At 43.4% G+C, this 24,683-nt stretch overlaps 1 protein-coding gene across 1 annotated transcript in view; it reads right to left on the bottom strand.

Moving 5' to 3' along the window:
- USH2A (usherin) overlaps nucleotides 1-24,683 on the bottom strand; it is a 4,817,015-nt gene that overhangs the window by 4,394,929 nt on the left and 397,403 nt on the right. Inside the window, exons 10-11 of the mRNA XM_069608572.1 lie at nucleotides 16,273-16,468; nucleotides 13,958-14,088 (exon numbers count right to left, since the gene is read on the bottom strand). Of these exons, the coding sequence (XP_069464673.1) occupies nucleotides 13,958-14,088; nucleotides 16,273-16,468 (327 nt within the window). The remainder of the gene's footprint in view (nucleotides 1-13,957; nucleotides 14,089-16,272; nucleotides 16,469-24,683) is intronic.

Consider the following 24,683-nt stretch of genomic DNA (forward strand, 5'->3'; position numbering starts at 1 on the left):
TCAAATATTACAAATCTATTAGCAAATATGCGTGGTACTAAAGAGTACTGGTTTCGATGTCATGGAGATGTACGTTGTATGATCAGAAACCTTGGCCCACCCACCTGGTTTGTTACATTAAGTTGTGCAGAATATGCATGGGAAGATTTACATGATTTCCTACGCATATCCAATAAAAACAAAACAAACATAGATATGATATTCTAACACCTGGCGAACTTTGTTCTTTGATCCTGTTAATGTTTCAAGATATTTTCACCATCCCTTCATTGCTATGCTACATTTTATTTGTAATAAAACTATTCCTCCCCTTGGAGAAGTGCAACACTTCTTTTGGAGAAAAGAATACCAAGCCAGAGGAACACCACATATCCACATGCTTTTATGGATTAAAGATGCTCCTAAATTTGGTCAAGACAGTGATGCCACTGTTTTACAGTTTATTGAAAAATATGTCACTTGTGAAATTCCATCAGAAGCCACAAGTAGTGATCTTCGTGCACAAATTTTACAATTTCAAAGACACAAATGTGGAAAATATTGTCGTCGCAAATACAAAAACAAAGGAAAATACTACACCAAATGCCGATTTGGTTTCCCTAGACCAGTTACAAATACAGGTCAAGTAAACAACCTCATGTCTTCAGTTAGACATAGTGTTAAAGGTAAGTCACCTAAAAATACATATTACATAAAAAGAAAAGAAGAAGAAAAATATATCAATGATTATAATGCAATCATTGCCCACTTATGGAATGCAAACATAGATGTGCAGTACATTGCAGACAATTCTACTGCAGTTGCATGATATGTCACAGCATACTTAACTAAAGCAGAAAAGACAGAGCTCCAAGACCTCTGGAATGACCTGTCATCAGATAAAACAGTATCTCAGAAATTATACAGCTTGGGCATAAACATGCTCACCCATAGAGAATGTGGATCTTATGAAGCAGATGATCGTTTAACTGGTACTTCATTGTATGGTAAATCTGAAAATATAGTATGGCTAAGTCTTGGTCCAGCTAAATCTAGAAAAAGAGTTCTAAAATCATATGAAGATATAGAAACAATAGCCAAACATGATCCCAACAGCCAAGACATTTTAAAAACAATTTATTGGACATATACTACCCAAACAGAAGTAATACTTTGGAAAACATGTGTCTATACCAAATAGCCCAAAACTACACATAAACAAATAATATGAAACCTGATGAAGAAAAAGGTAAATATAGAGTGACAGACTGTGAATGCAGCTTAGTTAAACTCACTAAACCAAATTTAATTAATCATATCAAATTGTCATTGAAGACTCCTCAACATAAAGAAGTATATTACATGTCCCTGCTACAACTCTTGAAACCATGGAGAAAAGAAGAACAATTACTAGCTAACTATTACTCATATGAGGATGCTTTCAAAGCAAATGAAAGCACTATAACTGATGTAAACTTTACACAGTACAAAACAATGTTGCACAATGAACAGCAACATGAAGAAGAACTCCAAGCCCAACTAGATAAGGATACTCCCGACAGTAGTCAACCTTCTGTAACAGGAAGCCAAGAACCACTGGGAGAACCACTAATAACAAATGAGGCAGAATTAGCTATGATAGAAGTAGAAAACACCATGTGTCAGTATGAAGATAAGGAAGACTTAACTATACTACAATCAAAACTAAACAATGAGCAAAGTAGCATTTTTCAAGAAGTAACAAAACAAATTGCACATGGTGTAAAACATGAAAATAAAGAATGTTCCTGCCATAATTATAAACCTATACTACTGTACTTCAGTGGTGAAGCTGGTTCTGGCAAAACATTCCTAATCAAAATCATTAGTAAGTTCCTTCAACAATTGACAAACAACAAACTGTCAGCTGTTGTCACTGCCCCCACAGGTTTAGCTGCCTACAACATAGGTGGTGTTACATTACACCGATTACTACTATTACCAGTAGAACACCAAAACAAATTAGACTATTACAAACTTTCTGCAGAAGCTGCAATGGAATTACGCAGAGTATTGAAACAAATGAAAATGCTACTAATAGATGAAGTGAGCATGGTCTCCAACCTGATGTTAGCTTTGATTCACCTCAGATTACAAGAAGTACTCAAAGAGACTATGAAGAGCTCTTTGCAGGAAAACACATTATTGTTTTTGGAGATCTGCTTCAATTAACACCAGTAAAAGGTGAACCTATTTTTAAAACATTAGGGCACAAACTCTGCCGTAAAACTGTTGGCAGCATTGGAAATGTCAACCTTTGGCAACATTTCCAATACAGAGAATTAACAGAAAACATGCGCCAATCTGCAGATCTAACTTATGCCAACATTTTAAAAAGTTTGAGAGTTGGTATACTTTCTAAAGAAGCAGAAGCAACATTGAAAACCCGGCACATAAATGCACTTTATGGTGATAATGCATGTGCTACAGATGTTATGGAACAATTAGCCCACAAAAATGTCAATTGTATGGCCTTAATGCCAACTCTTGCAAGCTGTCTCAAATTCAATGAAATAATGTTAAGTAAAGAAATGCAACCAATAATGGAAATTAGCGCCACAGACAAACTAGATGTACATGGTATGACACTTCCCATGTGTGACCAAGCCACAACAAGACTAAATAATTTAGAAAAATCAATCTCAAACACAGCAGGCTTAGAAAAGATGTTAAAATTATCCTTAAATTGCAGAGTAATGCTTAAACGTAACCTTGACATGGACCAAGGACTAGTTAATGGAGCACTGGGTACAGTTGTTGGCTTTCAAACATACCCACGTGACAACAAAATTCAGTTTGTCAATATACTCTTTGACAAACTTTCAGAAGTAAAACGGATAGGACGCTCAACAGCTAGATTCCTTCTCTTCAAAGATATGTATGTACGCAGAGAACAATTTTCTCTAACTCTTGCATACGCAGTCACGATTCATAAATCACAAGGTCTTACCCTAGACAAAGCAATGATAGATATTGGTAACACAGTCTTTAAAGAAGGCATGAGCTACGTAGCACTATTACGTACACTTGACGGTCTATTTCTAATCAACTTTGATGCAAGCAAAGTATACGCTGATATTCCTTGCATTTTAGAATATAATAGACTTCGCTCACTACACACTCCCCATCTAAACACATTCTGTTCCACAAAAACTAAAACGTTGTAAAAGAAAACTAAATCAAACAGAAATGCAACAGGACGTCACTGCAAATCCTCCAAAGAGAGTAAAAGAAACTAATACTTCATCAAGTACCACAAACAAAAAAGAATCAATTAGAGAAAGTAAACCAGGTACTTCTTTAAAGAAGGAAGACAAACTCCAAAAAAAGCAGTTAGATACAGAAGTATCTGGACCATTTAAATTCTCAAATATAGTTGGTGTAAGTTGCTATGCAAATGTAGCAATGAATATTCTATTTCAATTACCACCAATTGTTGACAACATTTACTTACACAGTACAGACCCATTGTGTTTGCAAATCTTAGTACTTCACAGAAATGCAGCAAACAATCCTGACAACACATAGGGCCTCATTACGACCCAGGCGGTAATCTTCCGTCATTACCGCCATGGCGTAATGAGCGTTTACGCCGTGGGCCGATGGCGTAAAGAGCGCCACATTACGACCCATCGCGCACGAGCATTACGCCATGGCGGTAATGCAATTAACGCCATGGCGGAAAAGGCCCCTACGGGCATCGTAAAGCGAGCAAGGTGCACCTCCGCCACCGTAATTAGCGGCCACCGTAATTAGCGGCCACCGTAATTTGCGGTGGCCGTAAAAAGCTGAACCGGAAATAGCGTCATAGCGCCGGAACGGGAAACTGCACGTCGGCCATCTTTAAAAACACAATCCATTGCCATCCTACCGAACAACACCAGACCCAACCCTGACACCTGTCCCAAACAATCAGCCATCCATCCAAGTACCCGAAAATGCCAAAAGTTGTACAGAAGGCATGTGACCACCAGCGCCAGGAGAGATTCAGCCGGGAGGAACTCTGCATGTTTGCGGAGACCCTGCAAGACAACGCAGGTGTCGTTTTCTCCCCGGAAATGACCAGGACAGCGATAGCGAAGAAGAAGGCCATCTGGGCCCTGGTGGCCGAGCGCGTCAGCGCGGTGGGGACCGTACCCCGCACCCCACAGCAGTGCAGGAAGCGCTGGGATGACCTACGCATACGGGTCAGAGCCGTCATCTCTGCAAACCGCAACCTTGCCCTGGGTACCGGTGGAGGGTCGGAATCCCCACTAAAACTCCAACCGTGGGAGGAGATCTGTGCAACCACGATTGGCATGGAATCCATTGAAGGCGTTGGAGGGATGGAAAGGGGAGCTCCGACATCAGGCGATGAAGGTAGGTGCCTCAAACAAGACATGCCATAGTCACTGCAGTCCATTCATGTGTAGCACAAGGTTGCCCTACAGTGTAAATGCAACACATTTCAACACTGCCCATAGCCACATGCGAGCACCACCTTGTATACACTGCTGGCACCCGCATACCTGCATCCACATTCCACACTAAAAGGAGACAACCTGCATGGCCCTGCCTGAAATCTGCCTCATCTACTGACCAGAATAATGTCAATCATTGTCATTCCAAAGTCCGCAGACCCATCAATAACGCCCTCCCTCCTTTGCTCCACCACAGGCACAGATTCACACCCCGAGGACCAGGACACCCCTGCGACGAAGAGAGCCAAGAAGGCCATCAATACCGTCCCCGCACCCTCAACCTCAGCTGCAGTGAGGCAGACCCCACAACAAGCAGGACCCACTGCGAGCATACCGGACGTCCCACCGGCAAGCACCCCTGTAGGCAGCAGGCCAGCAGCAGCTGCTCCACCTCTACCGACATTGCCTGCCACAGAAGGCACCGGGTCAGCGGCCAGCAGCAACATCGGTGAGACAGCTGCAATAGCTGCATGTTCAGACTCAGACATGGAGCACGAGGTCAGAAGCCCCACTGACCTACTACATTCCCCCTGTTTTCAGACGCCAGCCCCCATGAGGATCACACACAGGGGCACACAGAGGTAGAGGAGTGGCCTTCCACCCCATGCCCAGTCCTCACTCCACAGGAAGGGAGCAGCCCCTCCATCACACCATCAGCACTGGCCATGGGCCAGCAGGGGCAGCAGTCCCTCGAGGACATCACAGAACGGCAGCAACAACTGTCCACGATGCTGACTGAGCATGCCGCGGAATGTGTGGGGGCTAGGGCAACCATTGAACAGGCCACGGAGACCCTAAGGGCCGAAGTAGCGCAGAGCACTGCCACCCTGAGGGATGCCATGCAGGCCATGTCCAGGGACATCTGTGCTGAACTTGCCGCCTTGCGTCGTGCGCTCACTGAGCACACCCACACCCTACAGGACGTGCATGCACTGGGGCAGGCAGGGACATCCTCCACTGCCAGTTCTGCACAGAGCAGCCCCGTGCGACGTGCCGGACGTAACCTGCGCTCCACAGCCAGGGGTGCCCCGGGGGCCGGGAGAGGGGGCTTGTAACAGCCTGTGGCCACTGTCACAGGCATCTGTTGACACCTACATGGGGTGTGTTGGGGTGTGCAGGGGGGAGGTGGGGGGGGTGTGTTGGGGTGTGCAGGGGTGAGGTGGGGGGGTGTGTTGGGGTGTGCAGGGGGGCGGTGGGGGGGTGTGCAGGGGGGAGGTGGGGGGGGTGTGTTGGGGTGTGCAGGGAGGAGGTGGGGGGGTGTGTTGGGGTGTGCAGGGGGGAGGTGGGGGGGGGTGTGTTGGGGTGTGCAGGGGGGAGGTGGGGGGGTGTGTTGGGGTGTGCAGGGGGGAGGTGGGGGGGGGTGTGTTGGGGTGTGCAGGGGGGAGGTGGGGGGTGTGTTGGGGTGTGCAGGGGGAGGTAGGAGGGGGTGTGTCACGATGTTTCATAGTTTGAATACACTTTTTTCTTTCCGAAAAAGAATTGTGTGGACATTTTCATTGCGTATGTGTGCTTTATTGGTGTACAGTCCACAGTGTGCATGTCCCAGAGCCACACAGTGCCCCAAGTGCAGTCAACATGTTATACACACCAGCCGTGTGTGCTAGAAGCAGTGGTCGATGATACTTTGGCGCATTGCATGCCCCTCCTGTGCATCGCCTCCTCCATGGGGTGCCGCCCCATCTGCACCCTCCTCATCCTCATCGTCAGGTGGTTGCAGTTCTGCGTCAGGGGGCAGGGGCACATTCCGTCTGACGCACATATTGTGTAGCATGACACATGCCATGACGATCTTTGCCACCTTCTCATGGCCAGACAGGAGTGCCCCACCAGACCTGCTGAGGCTTCGGAACCGTGCCTTCAATAGGCCGAATGTCTGCTCTATGACCACACAAGTACGTGTATGTGCACGGTTGAAGTCCTCCTCATGCTGGTTCTGCGGGTTCCGGACTGGTGTAAGGAGTCACCTCTTCAGGGGATAGCCTGCATCACCTGTATGTAGGCGAGAATGTATGTGTCAGTCATGTTGTCTGATCAAGAACATGATGTTCCACCATGGCTTGCATCCAACTGTTACTTTGGCTCACTTCTACATACACTAATTGATTAACACAATGCTACCACTATATGCTCATGGCTCCCATGGCCTGTTTTGCATGCCATCACCCAATGTATGCAGAGGGGTTGTGTGCATTGTGAGTGCCCGTCCTCTGTCTCCGTTCTCTGTGTTACTCACAGCCAGGTGGAGTATGCATCCCCCCCTTTCAGCCAGGTGGAGTATGCATCCCCCCCCCTTTCAGCCAGGTGGAGTATGCACCCCCCCCTTTCAGCCAGGTGGAGTATGCACCCCCCCCCTTTCAGCCAGGTGGAGTATGCATCCCCCCCCTTTCAGCCAGGTGGAGTATGCAGCCCCCCCACCTTTCAGCCAGGTGGAGTATGCATCGGTACGTCATTCACCTGCCCACTTCCATGACATTGGACTCACCGAGTAGCCAGGATCTTGGCCCTGCATGTCGCTCCATGTAGCGTGGTATTGTGGAGTTCCTCAGGACCATAGAATCATGGGTTGATCCGGGGAATCGGGCACAACAATGTGTGATGATCTTGTTGGAGTCACAGACCATTTGCACGTTGATTGAGTGGAACTGTTTCCGGTTGCGGTACGGTACCTCCATGGCATGTGGAACCACCAATTCCACATGGGTGCAGTCGATGGCACCAATGCAACCGGGTATGCCGGCTAGTGCATGGAAACCCACTTTGGTGTTTGCAATCTCCTGGCCAGTCCGTGGTAATGAGATGTGGTCGTCTGTGTGCTTGAGGAGGGCATCGAGCACTTGGATGAGTGTTTGTGAGAATAATGGTTGTGAAATGCCATGCAGGTGCCCCACTGTGTGCTGGTAGGTGCCTGTGGCCAGGAAGTGGAGTACAGACACTACCTTCAGTAGGGGGGGGATGGCGGTTGGAGTTTCTATCATGCTGACGATGTCGTTGTGTGTCATGTCTACGATGGCGGTGATGGTGTCCCGGTCCAAACGGTACAGGGTGTGGATCTGCTGAGCAGTGAGGTTGAATGGATTGGCTCTGATGCGTGGGATTGGGGGCTGCCTGCGTGGTGGCACTGGCTGTGCTGGTGGGGCTTGCTGGGCCTGCCTTGCCCTCCTTCTCCTCCTGCGTCTCCTCTGTGCTGCCTTTTGTTGTTGTTTTTGTTGTTGTTGTAGTTGCTGTTGTAGCACATGCATTGCTATCAGGTCCTCCAGCCCCAACATTGCTTGTCGTATTGGTATCATTGTGGAGTGTGACTGGGTGTGGGAAGGGGTGGGGTGTGCCCTTTTTGTACTTCCTGAGTCTGTATTGCCTTCACCTGTGCTGTTTCTGTGCACCTGTGGCAGCTGCATTCACTTAACATGGCCCTTTACGGTTGGTTCGCGATGGCGTTATTAACACCATGGCGGTAAGGTACTTAACGGGCTGGGTGATGGCGTTAGATGCATGTCCGCTTGGGTCGGCATTTGCGTACCTTTCCGCCATGGCGCTAAGTACGGTGTGGGCGGTCGCGTACATGCACCCTTAGCGCAGTTAGCGGCAGCGTTAACTACGATGCCGCTAATGGCATTGTAGTTAACGGTCACGGGTCATGATCGGACCTGGCGGAAAACGATGGCGGTAACCATTTACCGCCATCGTTTTTCACTTAGCGCCAGGGTCGTAATGAGGCCCATAGGGCCTCATTACGACCCAGGCGGTAAGTTACCGCCTGGGCCGTGACTTTACCACCATGGCGTAAACTACGTTTACGCCATGGTGGTAGGCGGATTTACCGCCCCATTCCAACCTTGGCGGGGCGGTAAATCCCCATTTTCCCATTTTCCCTTCCCCATTCCCATTTTGCCCCATAGGGCATAATGGGAGTGGGGAAGGCGTTAATTACGCCACCGTAAATTACGGTGGCGTAATTAACTCCATGGTCCCTTAGCGCCATGGATTTTAACACCTGCTAAAAGCAGGTGTTAAGTCCGCCATGGCGCTAAGGGACCTCGTACTCAGGCGGTAAGGGTCAGCGCTGTTTACGCCGCCGTAAAACCCTTACCGCCTGAGTCGTAATGAGGCCAATAGTGTTTTTGGAATAAGACGACAATTGGACTACTGTGCTGGAATGGTGAAATTCACTATAAACTCACAGGAAGATCCACAAGAATTTCTAATGTACTTACTACAAGTACTGGAAAACAAAAACATACCTATAAATGAAATCTTTCAGATTTCATACATGTGGAAACATACATGCACTCTCTGCAACAATGTGACACAAGAAGAAATCCCCAATGAACGCTTCATATATATCAATACCAAATTGTGAATCCATTCCATTTCAGCAACTTGTACAAAATGCAAACCATGGTAGATTATGCTCTACCTGCAATTCAGATAATCGCTCCACGTTAGTAATACAAACACATAGTAAATACATAATACTAATGCTTCTACGTTACAATGCAGATGGTACCAAAAACAACTGCAAGCTGACTGGATTCACACATGGTCAAATATCACTTGGTAAGAAAACCTTCACAACAATAGGTATAATCTACTACGCAGGAGCCACAACCAATTCAGGGCACTACACTGCATATATAAAAAAGAAATGTGGATGGTTTGAATGTAATGATAGTACCATTACTCTAAAGCAGAGATTACCAGCAAATCTTACAAACGCTTATTTAATGTTCTGAAAACCAAAATTTGATAGATAAACTGTATTTAAACCTTTAAGTAAATTTGTGTTAAAAAAATATAAACTGTTAGAATACTCCAAAAGCTATCTAACTGCTCAAAGATTCTACAACAACTAATCAGATAAATGAATACCACTAAATTAGACCAAAAAATACACAGTTAGAATACGCCAATTGGTATCTAACTGTCCCAAAATTATAAATTTGTGTTAAAATAATATAAACTGTTAGAATACTCCAAAAGCTATCTAACAGCTCAAAGATTCTACAACAACTAATCAGATAAATGAATACCACTAAATTAGGCCAAAAATACACAGTTAGAATACGCCAATTGGTATCTAACTGTCCCAAAATTTAACAATATCCAAATAGATAAATCAAAACCACTAAAATATATTAAAAAAATAGACAGTTAGAATACGCCAATTGGTATCGAACTGCTCCAAAATTTTATAATATCAAAACAAATAAAGAATCTGTTACTGCTCCAAAAAAAATACAACAAAGCAAAGTATAAAGCATTAGCCAGAAACAACAAGTGAACACTGAAAACAAACAAACAAATAAACTGTAACATAACAGAAAAAGGGTTTTTTTTTAATCCAACATGGATTTTTTTTTCTCCCACAGAGCCAATGATTTTAGCAACAAATACAGAAACTGAGAAAATTGCACAGTACTCTGATTTGTACTCTACTAAATATGAGGGTCGAAAAAAAAATAAAAGTATATTGCTTATACAATTGTAATAAATCATTACAAAATACTAATACTAACATGCTATTTTCTTTTATCACAGAAATGAAGAAGAAAAACATGTACTCCCATTACTAGACCAAACAGTAAGTATACAATAATAAGGACAAGCATAGCAGCATATCACATCCATAGTATCTAATAACTTTGTTCCTTATACATTTGTTTTTCACCCAAAGTTATAAGCAAATATGAATGTGATATGCTGCGGTGGTTGTTGCCAGGGCATAGAGTCTTGGGTGCATGGCATATCACATCCATAGAGTCAAACATTTCAACTATGATCTGTGGGAAACTTTTAATGTCCGCGAACAATGTGAGTGTTCTTAGAACACTTTGAACTTGCCAGCGAACAATACGGACACCGTTTTCAGGACACCCCCTACGAACATTTCAGAACAACGCGATAGTTCTTAGAACACTTTCAACTTAACAACGAACAATACGGACAGCGTCCTAAGGACACCCCCTACGAACATTCCAGGACACCGGGAGTGTTCTTAGAAGCTTTTTCATAACACCCCCATTTTGTTTATTTGCGAACATTTCAGGACATCGCGAGTGTTCTTAGGACACATTCAACTTGACAGAGAACAATACGGACAGCGTCCTCAGGACACCCCCTACGAACACTCCCCGGACACCGCGAGTGTTCTTAGAAGCGTCTTTAGAACACCACCATCTTGTTTATTTGTGAACATTTCAGGACACCGCAAGTGTTCTTAGGACACAATCAACTTGACAGAGAACAATACGGACAGCGTCCTCAGGACACCCCGTACGAACACTCCCCGGACACCGCGAGTGTTCTTAGAAGCGTCTTCAGAACACCCCCATTTTGTTTATTTGCGAACATTTGAGGACACCACGGGTGTTCTTAGAACACATTCAACTTGACAGAGAACAATACGGACAGCGTCCTCAGGACACCCCCTACGAACATTCCAGGACACCGGGAGTGTTCTTAGAAGCGTCTTCAGAACACCACCATCTTGTTTATTTGCGAACATTTCAGGACACCGCGAGTGTTCTTAGGACACATTCAACTTGACAGAGAATAATACGGACAGCGTCCTCAGGACACCCCCTACGAACACTCCCCGGACACCGCGAGTGTTCTTAGAAGCGTCTTCAGAACACCCCATTTTGTTTATTTGCGAACATTTCAGGACACCGCGAGTGTTCTTAGGACACATTCAACTTGACAGAGAACAATACGGACAGCGTCCTCAGGAAACCCCCTACGAACACTCCCCGGACACCGCGAGTGTTCTTAGAAGCATCTTCAGAACACCCCCATTTTGTTTATTTGCGAACATTTGAGGACACCGCGGGTGTTCTTAGAGCACATTCAACTTGACAGAGAACAATACGGACAGCGTCCTCAGGACACCCCCTATGAACATTTCAGGACACCGGGAGTGTTCTCAAAAACGTCTTCAGAACACCCCCATTTTGTTTATTTGCGAACATTTCAGGACACCGCGGGTGTTCTTAGAACACATTCAACTTGACAGAGAACAATACGGACAGCATCCTCAGGACACCCCCTACAAACACTCCCCGGACACCGCGAGTGTTCTTAGAACAGTTTCACTTTGCTTGCGAACAAAACAGACACATGTTGAGTCCTTAGAACACCCCTAGTCAGTTTATTTAGAACATTTCAGAACACCCGTGATGTCCGCAAACAAATCGAACACAAAAAGAACATCTAACACATAAAAAACACAACTTTCATCCTATCTCATACACTCCCACCCTGCCCAAACACTCCTACACACCAACACACTCTACAAAATACACATTTTGAACAAAGTTTCACCGCACTGTCTGCGGACGTCCGCGAATCCAAGATGGCGGGCGCTACCAAAAAATCTGATGCGCTTTACGCTCCACGCCGTCCAATCAGTGAACACGTTGCATGTCCGCGAACATCATGCAAGACGATTGGCCAATCAGGACACTGTCCGCGGAGCGAACAGTGAAGTGTGTCCGCGAACTGAACACAGATATCACTAATTTTTTTGACCTACTTTTTGGTCATTTTAAAAAAACTACTGGACGGATTTTCACCAAATTTGCAAAAGCACGCTTTTGGGACCAAGCCGCTGCTCCTGGTCCAAATTTGGTGGAAATCCGTCCAGCGGTTTGGGCTATAGGCGCGAGCAAAAAAATTTTCCCATTCAGTCTATGGGAAAAAAAAAAGTTTTGGGACCCCCCCTATAACTTTGCCCCCCCTGGACGAATCCTCACCAAACTTTGCAAAAAAAATCAGAGTGACCCAAATACTTTTTTTGCAAAGTTTGGTGAGGATCCGTCCAGGGAGAGCGAAGTTATAAGCCACCCAAAAAGTGCTCTTCCTATGGAAACAGCAACTTAACTATAACTACATGGCCACTACCGTGGCCATGTAATATATATATATATACAGTCAATTATGAAACGGTCAATTGTGACCCTTTAAATTCGGTCAATTGTTCATTCGAACAATTGTAAACAAACAATTTGGGTAATACCGAATTGAAGACTCCCTCTTAGCAAATCAAAATGCTGGAATGCACTCTTTAATGTCTGGTATGTAACTCATTGCAAAAATTGTGACTTGGGCAGAAACCTAGCAAGCAGGACAGAAATAATTGTTTGTAGTTGTGCAGTTACACCAAGCACCCAAACAACAAATTCATCATTCAACAATTCACATTTCTACTTCGAGCTTTACTTCAGCGCGTCAGAAACCTACTTGTGCAACACACCTGTTAAACTGGCAAGAGGCTGGTCTCAATTGCCTCATACCTGGCTATAAGACTATCAAATTAGAATAAATCAAATGTTCACAAAGCACCAGCAGCTAGGCAAATGCCAATGGAATTAATTGGCACCTTCAATGGAAACTTGAAACACAGTGGGCAACAAAGGCAACAAGAAGCTGCCTTCCTTCGTCACAACAGTCTACACTGCATTGCAAAAAGAAGCACCACGTCTGTCTCCGCAGGCTATCACCCTCATAAACACTGCACCAACAAATGAACTTCAAACAAAGGCAAACTCTGTCTCTGATGCCTCCAACTTTCCCACAACATTGGGGCCCAGTGGTACAATAGACTCACCAAAAGAACATAGTGTCCTTCCTCAATATGTAAATAGTCCCAGTCTTGGGACCATGTATGAACTGCGCTTTTAGCACACAAGGGAATGTGCAACTCATTCCGCCTAACAAGGTCACAGCAACAATACACAACATGTGTAAAATGTATTAAAAATGAATACTATTTCCTTATTAATGAAAAATGAAGTAGACATAACATGTTACTTCGTGTTCCATTTTTTTTCAACAGAAATCAGACACTTACACATTTAGTTACACACCTTCATGTGCTCACAGCCTTGCAGAGGGACCACGATCACTTGGCATAGTGGCGTTTGATCAAATGGTGGCTCCTGACATCACCTTGGGCAATCACTTAAGTGTGGGTCACTATCCCATGGTCATGTCAACTTCCCAGTGTATATATAAGGTCTGCTTCATCATCATAAGATGCTGCGACACCAACACATGTGAACATGTTCTTTCTGTTTGATGATCTTTGTTGTGAATATTGTTGTTCAGTGCAACTGTACCCAGCGAGCATGGCTACAGACGCAGTACAACATTCTGAGTGCAGAGTTATTACTGGAGCCAATGAGAGTGGAAGTCTGCACCTCATTTTACACTGTATGATCTTGCCCAGGACACATCCTAACCCTCCCAATATTTCCTGTGCGCAGTTAGGAAAATATTGAACCTTACACAATTAGGTAGCCGGGATATATGTTTTGTTTTGTTTATGTTTGTGGGAAGATTTGTCATTTCCAATTCATTATCAGTGCCAATTTGCATATGTTTACATATAATTGAAAGACAGTGATGCTGACAAAAAGACGACACATTGTGACTGCGTCCATACTTTCCATGTAAACTCACTGAATAATGTTGGTATAACTCACCCTCCTGCACAGGAGACTTCTGTTAACAGTTCCACCTTCAAAACAGTCACATGGTTTGCAAACATCAGACGCGGCAAGATCAGCGCCAACTTGACGGTAAAGCAAATCTCTGCACAGCTCGCAGTGTCTTCCTGCATCAGGGAAATTCTATGCATTAGGGATTGCAATTCATTAAAATTAGCAATATAATTCAAAATTAAAGGCTGTATTCCTTGGAGAGGCTTTTATAATTTTCCGGATGTCCATTTTAATGCACCTTTCGTCTCTACCTGCCAGTGTAGTGATCCGGAGCATATGAAACAATGAACCTGTTATCAACTGTGTTTTACTTCATTAAACCTCCATCTGTTACATAATCCCACACTTACATGAAATTGTGCTACCTCAGTGACTCCATATTTTTGTTAGGATTACTTTTTTCACTCAAACATTCTCCCAATAGTCTTAGAATCCATTGACATAACCAGAATATGCTTTTGCTTTATATATACTATGTTTTCAACCAATAAAGGGATATTTCATAGGACCTTTTTTCTAAATGTTCTGTATAAAGCATAACGAAACGGATGCATCTGTGTTATACATGCATATGTGAGTCACAGCTCAGCATGGAAAACCGACCCTACCTCACAACATCTGTCCCTGTGATGCTCAACACATAGCCTTCTTCCTTAATTTCATTTTACATACATAACTCATTTGAATGTGTTAAAAAAGGTATTTTTTGAAAAATGTGAAATAAAATTATCCGAAAACAAAAATATCACAACTATCTGCAACTTTCCTGCATCTCACTGTCACATTTATTTGATCTTTAAATGTGTAATATGTATCTTTTCAATCTTTTTCTTGCAATCTTTTGTCCTCAAGTTAATTTTGCTGGGATCTTATGTCTGACAACCATATAGAGTCAAAAGAATTGTCCAATGTCGCGAAGCATGGCGAACTCTATTTTCTGCGCTAAATGGTACTCATGCGAATGGCACTTAATGGACCAATGTATTAATGTATTTCTAGATAGCAGAATTTCACGTCTCAGGGGGAATTTTGGCAAGGCCTAGGTTACCCACAAGAATGTCTTCTGGCTCAAGGGATAACAAAAAACAAACTAGGGGGCTAACGACAACACTCTCTCCCAGTTTTATGTTCACATTTCAGTCAAGAGAGGTCTGGAAGAATTTTTTTTCTCATTTGCTCACACTTTGATACATCTGGGACGTGACTAATAATACCTCTTTTGTTGTCCAACATGAATTATTCCAGAAAAGATACCATAGATCCAGAGGTTCTATATGCCACATTGTATATGCCCAGTGGGCTTTTCTATAATATTAGCACTGACCAACCATGGATCCTAGTGATAGCCTTGACATCCAAAGCATCTAATGCAAAGCCTTGAAAAAAAATGCATTGAAAAAATGCATTTTTTTTTCATTTTTTTAAAGGGGGGGTCCCCCTAACCCCTATTTTTTTACCCCTTAAAACCCTTTTTGCATTCGATGCTTTGCATTCGAGGGAATCACTGGATACCCCGACCATCAGTACAGATGTAGTCAAGCATGGTGAACATGGAAGATTACATGTAAACATTCCCGAGTGTACAAAGTTGGGCATGTGTTCTATCTGCCACCTCTGGAAGGTTTTCATTGGACATTATGAGTTGTGAAAAATGAAGTATGTTTTTTTCAGTTGCATTTCTTTTACTAAGGTTAATGTTCTATAAACATGTCATAAGGAATATGCATTTGGTATACGATTTTTGAGTACTGCGTGTTGGCTTTATCCTCTTGTTTTCTCCCTCGCCGCCTTGATGCCTTTACCGGTCTTTGTTTGCGCTTGATTAAATTATTTTACATTACGTTGAAAATAATGCTTTCTTCATTTAATTGACTGGAGGAATCCGAAAAATAAGCTTTTTCGAAAAAACGCATAGGCTCAATCGGAAAGTGTTCCACTGGACTATATGAAAGAGCTGGCATCTGCACCTGAGGCCCACCTCAGAAACATGTGTACAGTCCTGATTGCAGCTTTACTGAAACCCAAGAAGAAGTTGAAAAAAGTGCAATACACTGTAGGAGTGATCCAACTCCCAATGCAATCCAAATACAATGTGTTTCCTCTTCTAACAGCATAGTCATTGTTTTTTTTAGAATATAAAAATAGATGTATCAAACTTCGATTTTGTGATCAATATATGTGATCTGACATCTCAGCGCTTAGACCCATTGCTTCCAAATGTAAACAAATGCAGAGGCCTCCATCATGGATGAAGCAATTCATTCTTAGAATAGGTTTCTCACGGTTATCAGAATTACCTGTAGTGTTGTGAAGACAATTTCTGCAGACTCCTCCCCCACCCTGGTGGTGGTCGTTTGGGAAAGGATCTTCTGTACTGTTGTAGTGACAGCTCGTGGAATGGTTGAAACACTCACATGGCCTACAATTGTAGGCGCTGACCTGGTCACCTTGATGGAAGGGTTTGTCATTGAACAGTGGCAGGCAGCGATCACACTAAATTGGAAGCAATGGAAAATCGTATCACAATGAAATTCAAGGTTCACATTTGGATATAACACAGAATAGTTGTCATGGTAGATGAGTATGTTAAGTTTTGATGTTGATTTTCAATTTCTTATTTTATTTTCATCTTTTCTTTTTAAACAGTTGCAGCTAGTTTTAAAATGTGCGACCTCCAATATGTTACGATTTTCAAGTTGATTACCTTTCTTAGAATGTTGTAGAGATCTACAATGAAAAATAACATGCATGATACATATTCGGTCTTCATTTGTAAGTCAATTAAAATCTCCATGTCTGACAAGTGCCATATTTTCACACACTTAACGTTCTAATGCTAAACAGAGGGTTGTGTTTAGTCTTCACACACAGGTTCGCAGAGCGTTTTTAAATGGGGTTTGCCATTATAAACTGTTTCTGTGAATTAGGTCCTAAGGGCCCGATTCATGGAATATTTGCCCGGTTCAAAGTGACTTTGCCCTGCTGAAAAGTGACTTTGCACTGCCCACACAAACCCTGATTCATGGAACCGTGCAAAGTGTATTTTTGCCTTGCAAAGTCCAGGCAAAGTCATTTTGTACTGCAAACATGACTATGTGCTGAATTTGCCTAGCTTTTCCTGTACAAAAATACTCTTTGCACGGGCAAATATTCCATGAAGCGGGCCCTTAGAGTTTAAGTGGAATCATTCTTGAATAGCCAGTGCCGTTACTCTTTTAATAAAAGACACAAAACAATGGCTCCGTGGCTGCCACTGGCCCCCGGGGTTGTTCCTAACTGCACATCTGCAGCCACAGAAGTGAGAGGCTGCAAAGCTCTCCCTTCAATTCCAATCTGATGGAAACACAGCAATAGAAGAAATGGAGCGCCAGCGTCCCCACCATTGACCTTCAAATGCTGGATATAGAGTGCAGCAAAAAACAAACTCCTGAGGGGGAGGGGACCTATAGACAAGCCAGAAGAAAAAATGCCCCCATATCTTCACCAGTAGTCAAATACACACTGTAAAGAGAATCCAAAAGTGAGCAGCACCGGACATAACATCTGACACAATCACAGACAAGTGAAAAAAACGGCTGTGAAGGCAAATCCGCTTTCTGGCTGAAAGAAAGCGGATACGATTCACCAAAGTATTCACATGAATAACAACATTTAAACTGCCATTGCACATGATGATGAATATCATGATGCGATACACATAATAACGGCAAACCAATTACAAAGTGGACTGTTGTGGGTCTCCCGGTGCAATAGATCCCGAAAAAAAGGACTTGAGAAATAAAAGGACTTATACAAATAAGCACATTTAATACGGCTGTAGTCAAAAGAAAAGGGAAACAACACTTGCTGCTTGGTAAAATAACATGAGAAAATAAAGAAGAGTTGTACAACCACACATGTGTCAGGCGAAAATTAGAAGCCGAAACCTCACCAAGAAATTCTAATTGAGGCAGAGATGCCCAAATTCAACCTGTACTTGAACAAACAGAGGGTGTGCAACATCATTTTAAAACAAGGGCTTCCTGTGAATCAACCACAACACTTGAAATAAATTGTTCTGTCCTGAAGACGGCTACAGTAATAGAAAGGGCACTAGGCATAGTGCCTCATATATTTACACAGCCGAAACATATGCCAACAATCCTAGAGGCCATAAATACCAAGCCTAACTGATGGAGATCATAGTCTAGAATCTCCAAAGATGAAAATAAAGTGACTGAATAACAACAGAATCACAGTTGATAAAATAAGAAATAAATATGATCTGTATAACTTGTGTTCCAATTCAACAATCCTGTAGAAGGGTAATCAAGTATGTGAAAGGACTGCATGATCACGTACTAACCCCACTCCATTGAAGTAAACCTTTGTGACAAAAGTCTGTATGAGAAATGTTTGACTTTTATACTGGAATGGTGTGGAGTTAGTTTAAATGTCCCGTCTACAAATTGTGTAAGTATTCAGGAATCAGTTGGTGCACAAGCCTCAATAAATTGAATTAAGGGAGGGTTAATTGCCTTCACAGCCCTTTTTTTCATATGTATTCTTCCCATTGGAAGGCAATCGCCTGATAACAAAACATAGGGAAATGCCCATATACAAATACTCAATCATAGACAAGGACTGCCCATATTACACAGGTGCAAACTCTAGCCCAGGGCACCACCCAGGAGGAAGATAGATCAGCCTTTAAAAGGCAGATGGACCAATCAGTCAATGGCAAACCTTGGGAGGGCTGGCAGGAGAGTAGCCAACATTTGGAGACCGTTATACTGGAGACCACATGCAAGGAGAGTGCAACACCAGAAACCAAGAAGAGGAATTGGAAGTGTTATGTATAAAGGAGGTAGAAATTGTTTTTTTTAAATGATTATTATTATCGTGGTACAGTTGACTGACTTTTCACAAATTCAGACAGTTAAAATACATCAAAAACAAAATACATTTAATTCAACATTACCTAAAAACAAATAAAAGGAAAGTGCCTGTCATAAAACAGAATTTAACAAAATTGAATATTTCAACCCATCAATCCCCGGGGCTGATCGTCATAAAATTTCAAAATTTTAAGTATTCTGAACAATTAAAAAAACAGGAAAGTTTGATGCCCCGAGGATACTCATAGCCAAAAATCGCTAGTATCTAGCCACCATGGATTGTCGACCAAAGGAGAGAAGATTTCAACTCTCAGTTCTTTTGTTCACATACACTCTATCAATATGTGATACAGAGATTGGCATACACATAATTTACAAAATTTGCAGTCATTTTTCACAAGTCTAATTGAATTCCTAATCACCTGGATTTCTCCTGTCGGCAGCAAATTCAGTCGGAATCTCAGAATGGCGTCTCTACCTTGATTATCGGGGAAATGCTGGAGGTAACGAGGAAGCATGCCCAAATGGTTATCCAAAACAGATGAATTGCAATGCAACCTTACTCTTCTCATGGCGTTTGTTTTAAGAATCCAGTCCATTGGAAAGAGGGCTCATTTACTGCCCTCCAAATTTAAGTTCTTTGCTGGATTTTTGTAGTCTATTCAATATCAATTCCACCTTTGCCTTCAGTCTTTTAATCAAGTTACTAGTTCCCCTGGTAGGTCCTAACTTGGGAGAAGGAGAAGGTGAGGCCGAAGGAGAGAGGAATTATTTAGCAGCAGAGACAGAGGGGTATCAGCAGGCAAAGGAAAGCAAGGTGTACGATCGATCTAGGAGATGCATGGTATATTGTGCATCAGCAAAAACTTTGTTGGAATGTCAGAGTGGAATAGAGCAATGTGTTGAACGAGACGGCATTGGGGATTTGTCCTGCTGAGTAGGGAGAGAGTCAATTGGTGTGTAGAGGCAAACAAAGGGCACTTGGGGACAAGACAGATGAATAGTTGGCAGGGGGTAGAACACAAGTACCATTAGGATAGAGAAGACGAGACTGAAAAGCTTGAAGGGGGGAGAATACAGGAGCATCCTTGGCGAAGCGAAAGAATGAGAAATCATTATGGGATACCACTTTTGTTCAGGGGAGAGTACAGAAGCAGGTGGAGAAAAAAGATGGCAGGACTAGATGTGGCTGAATAGGCTCAATTTCATTCTGCGATACAATTAGCGAATTCCGGGCAACATCCTTCGGAAATGTCCGTTTTGCTTGCAAAGAGACATTGGCCATACCTTTCCTTTTACCAGCCAAAATTAGGTTTTTCAAAATGTTTGTCTGACACAAAATAAAACGTATGATGTTTTGCTGCCTAGATTTTGTTTTTTTTTACGAACCTTCGTTTTTTTGTTTTTCAGTTCCAAGACAAATATGAAATGTAAGGGATAAAATACATGCTGCACAAGAAGAAAACAATAAAAACATATAGGAGAAAAGAAACAAAAAAAACAGACTAACTGGCAAAACAGAATTGGTGGCGAAATTAGCCAATTTCGTTTCCCCAGCAGTAATTTCGCCCACCCATATGCAGGACTATGCCAGGGGACAGGAAGGGCAGCCCGGCAGTGGTCAGGGCAGAAATAGTGTCCCGGCCAGTAAGTACACTGATAGCAGCTGAGGTCAAAATGTTATAGTATGGCAATGATTCTTCAGCAAACCCCGCCCGGGCATATACAAACAACCCAGAAGCACCAAACTTGGGTTCAGCCAAGCAGAAATTATCAGTTCACAAGGAGAATTCCCCAAAGAAACCTCTAGGTGGCTGTGAGCAGCAGGACTCCAAAAACATCTGGCTGCCCGAGACCCAGGGGTCTGCCCCTAACGTGAATGTATGCCCTGAGCCCACACTGGGTTTAGTGAGGATATCCTCCATTATCAGAAAGATATTTTATTTGCTCCTTTATCATTTGGTGCGATTTGGATCACCTTTTTAGATGTTGATTTCTTCATCTTCCCAGAATTACTTCTATCCTCCTCTTCCCTCAGTGTGTTCTCTCTGCCTTCTGTGTCCTACGTGTCTTTCCTATGCTGGATTCTGATGACTTGTTTCATCCTCTTTCAGTCTACGCCTTCACAACATTCTCCATGTTCTTTCTGCTCCTCCACCACCTTAACACCTCCATATTGGTACTCATGTGGTAGAAATGCAGATTTGTCAGCTGCATCTACAATGCCATTTATAAATAAATACATTCATTAAAGAAAATACCCAAGCATGCCTCCATGGACAGAGCTTTCCTTAAGGTGGCCTATCATGTTTGATTTGGGCTCTTGCACCGAACCAATGTACTAGCTCTACTAGCCACTGATTCTTGTTCGGACATGGTAAGAGGAATGATACGTGTTCACTCTGTTGCACGTCAGTGGTCTCTGCTCACAGATACTTGCACAAGTGGGGTCTTACACTGTATGCCTTCTCAACAGAAACCATTCAGGTATATGTATCGACTGTCCATGGGAGCTCAACAGCATTAATCCCAAAATACGTGGTGTGCAAGTAAACATTTTCAATTCAAGTTTCACTTAGTGAGACAAGATTATATCCAACAGGCATTATACATCTTTACCAAAAATGCTTTTGAGAACTACAATGGGTTGGTGCCAATAGCCTGTGACTTTGCTATTTGACGCCGGACCATATTGTGTACTGAGACTGAGGGGGAATACAAGCAATATGTCCAGAAATAACAGATTTAATAGAATCATAGTCATGGACAAGGTTTTATATGTGCACATATAAAAAGTACTCGGAGTCATACACTCCGTAAACAGGTGTTTTGATGTTTCCAAACTACCGTTGAAATTACAAATACAGCACAATCTGTCTCTCAATGATATCTTCATTTGGGAGCCCTAGACTGACAGCAAAGGAAGTTAATTGATACGAAGACTCAACATGAGCCAACGTATTTCAGGATTAGGGTTTAGCGTAAACAATTTAGGCTGCATCAGGTTTGGTATGGATGTTCGCAAACCATCATTTTAGCTTTTGACTGCAGGAGATCCAGCACATGTTCAGGAAGGCTATGTAAACTCTGCTTTTCTTGAAATCTTACTATCCATTCCGGGTCTGTTTGCATGCACTCAGATTGAGATTACAAAATCTCAGGCCCTAGCTAAAAAGACGGTTCTTCATATCAACTCACCCGAAAACAGTACACTTCCTCGGAGGAAACCCTTGACAAACAAATGTCTGTATGTATTGCCCAAGGGCACTCACTCTTGAGGCTGGTACTTTCACTGGACTACAGTAGTCGTTTTCCCTAAACAAACTGATATTTAAACCTGCATTTTTCTCGACTTGGCACTCCGGAAATCTCTTAACTCCATAGAAGGGACTTGGAGAAGAAGTACCTGCCAGCAGACCTTCAGGAATGCAGCGAGGGGGCTATTTTTGAAAAACTGTGTTCACATCCCATCTCCCTTCCTTCCCTGCCTACATGCAGCGCATTCTCCATATGATCTCAATCCTCTCAGCCCCCTTCCCCTTGCCCTCCCTTCCACAGTACACAATGAATGCATAAACATGTAGGACACGTTCTGGGATCCTGGTGTATGCTGTGCTACAGATTGTTCACTTCTTTGTGGCAGACTGCTGTGTATTTTGTGAACAAACATGTATACACATGTACCAATGTAGGACTCAGGTCTTCAGATGCATGTATTTAATGCCCCGTGCAAATAAATCCAGTCCAGAAGATATGCAGTAGAAAGGCTGGCAAGTAGTGCACTTTTCAGTTGAACAGGGATGAATATGCTACCAATAAACAAGGCACAAAGGTGTCCTTAACCTGCTTTTAACTAACTGCAGCTGTATTGGTCTTGCCACAGTTTGTGTTGCAATGAAATCTTGATACCTGTGTTACAGAACATAAATTGAAGACAGGGCAAACACTCTATTGTTCTCATGCAACCTCATTGGGTGACCTGGTGGTGTTTGATGGGGTATGTGTGGTGTTCCTCCTTCCATTCCTGCTTTTTGATATTAGAGTTGTACTCTGAATAAGTGGTGGCATCAAATAGCTTTTATTATTAATATTATTATTATTATTATTATTGTATTTATGGAGCACAGGCTTGGCTTCGAGAAGCAACAGAGTGTTTTACAGAGGTATACAACAGTACAGATGCATAACGGAGCACTTTAAAGAGGTAACAACAGAAGAGATTTACAGCGGGGGATAGAGAGGGGCATAGACTAGGGGTACAGTTGAAGCGAGTGGCAGGGAGTAGAGGGGGGCTATGTCTAGCAATTCAGGTGGCGCGAGGGGCGATGTGATGGCCTAGGTTTGAGGCAGAGAGATTCCTTGAAGAGGTGGGTCTTGATTTCTTTTCTGAATTGCAGGAGAATGGGGGCGAGTCTGATGCTGATGGGGAGGAGGTTCCATAGTCTTGGTGCGTGGGCAGAGACGGCTTGTTTTCTGATCCTTTCCTTTTTGCAGTAGCAAATTGCAAGTCTGCACAAATCCTGGCTTCTGGTGCTGCGTTGTCTGCCGGAGATGCTAAGTTTCTCCGCAATGTAGTTGGATGACTTGAGGTCGACTGCCTTATAGATGATGCAGCAAGACTTGAAGGTGATTTGTCCGTGCAGTGGGAGCCAGTGAAGGGCGACGAGGGCCGGGTTGATGTGATCATATCTGTGTTGACCCTTGATAAGGCATACGGCTGCGTGTAGCACTACTCAGGGGCACAAGGGAGTATGATGGGAGGCCTTCGGGGAGTGCATTGCCCCCATCCAGGTAGGTTACGACCAGTGCCTGAACGGTGGATATAAAGCTGTTCGGAGGGTGGCAGTGCTTGATTTTTTGCAGGAGAGAGGGCTGATACCAAGCTGCCTGAGTTTTCTTCGCTATGTGTGTCTTGAAAGAGTGGTGTTTGTCGATGTGGAACCTGAGGGACTTGGAGCAGGCGGTGAGCTCAGGAGTGAATCCTTCAGAATTCATAGTTGATAGCCAGGTCTGTATGTCTGGATGTTTGGTGTTTTTGGTGAGGAGTAGGAATTCGATCTTGGAGGGGTTGAGCTTCAAATATGCACTGGACATCCAAGACTGGATCAGCGAGAGTCAGGTTTTGAGCCTATGGATGTCTTTAATGGAGTTGATCTTGAGGTATATCTGTGTGTCGTCAGCATATTGGTGGACGTTGATGTTGTATGTGACTAGGAGGTCTCCCAGTGGCTCCATGTACAGATTGAAGATCACTGGGAGAGGATGGAACCCTGCCGGACTGCACAGGTGATGGGTAGCATTGGCGATCTAGAGGAGTGCATCGAAACAAACTGCTAGCGTTTGACAAGGTAGGACTTGAACCAGCGTAGGACAAGGTTGATGATCTCCATCCCTGATGTAGGGTTTCTGTAAGTGCCTGGTGGTCAACTGTGTTGAAAGCTTGTGCAATGTTCTCTTATGCAATTTCAGGAAGGGAAGAACCAGAATACAGGCCTTCTTTGTCTATGTCCCAAGACTCTGAAACGTCCTCCATATCAAAATCAGACTTGTTCCCTCGCTTCCACTGTTCAGGAAGAAGTTCAAGACCCTCCTCTTCAAGGAACGGTGCCACTATAACATCTAGGTGCATACACCCTGCACTGCCAACCCCCCTCCTGAGATTGGATGATCTGTTTCCCACTGTTTCTTCTTGTAGTTGCTTGTAGATCACGTGCTACCAAATACCCATCCCCAAGCTTTGTTAGCTCTTCACAACCCTTGTTTCGCTGCTTCACTCACTGTGTTCTTCCCCCTAGGATTGTAAACATCTCTGTTGCTAGGCGAAGCTAGGT

This window comes from Ambystoma mexicanum, chromosome 4q (genome assembly GCF_040938575.1).
Source record: "Ambystoma mexicanum isolate Mex_15411 chromosome 4q, UKY_AmexF1_1, whole genome shotgun sequence".
Classification (NCBI taxonomy): domain Eukaryota; kingdom Metazoa; phylum Chordata; class Amphibia; order Caudata; family Ambystomatidae; genus Ambystoma; species Ambystoma mexicanum.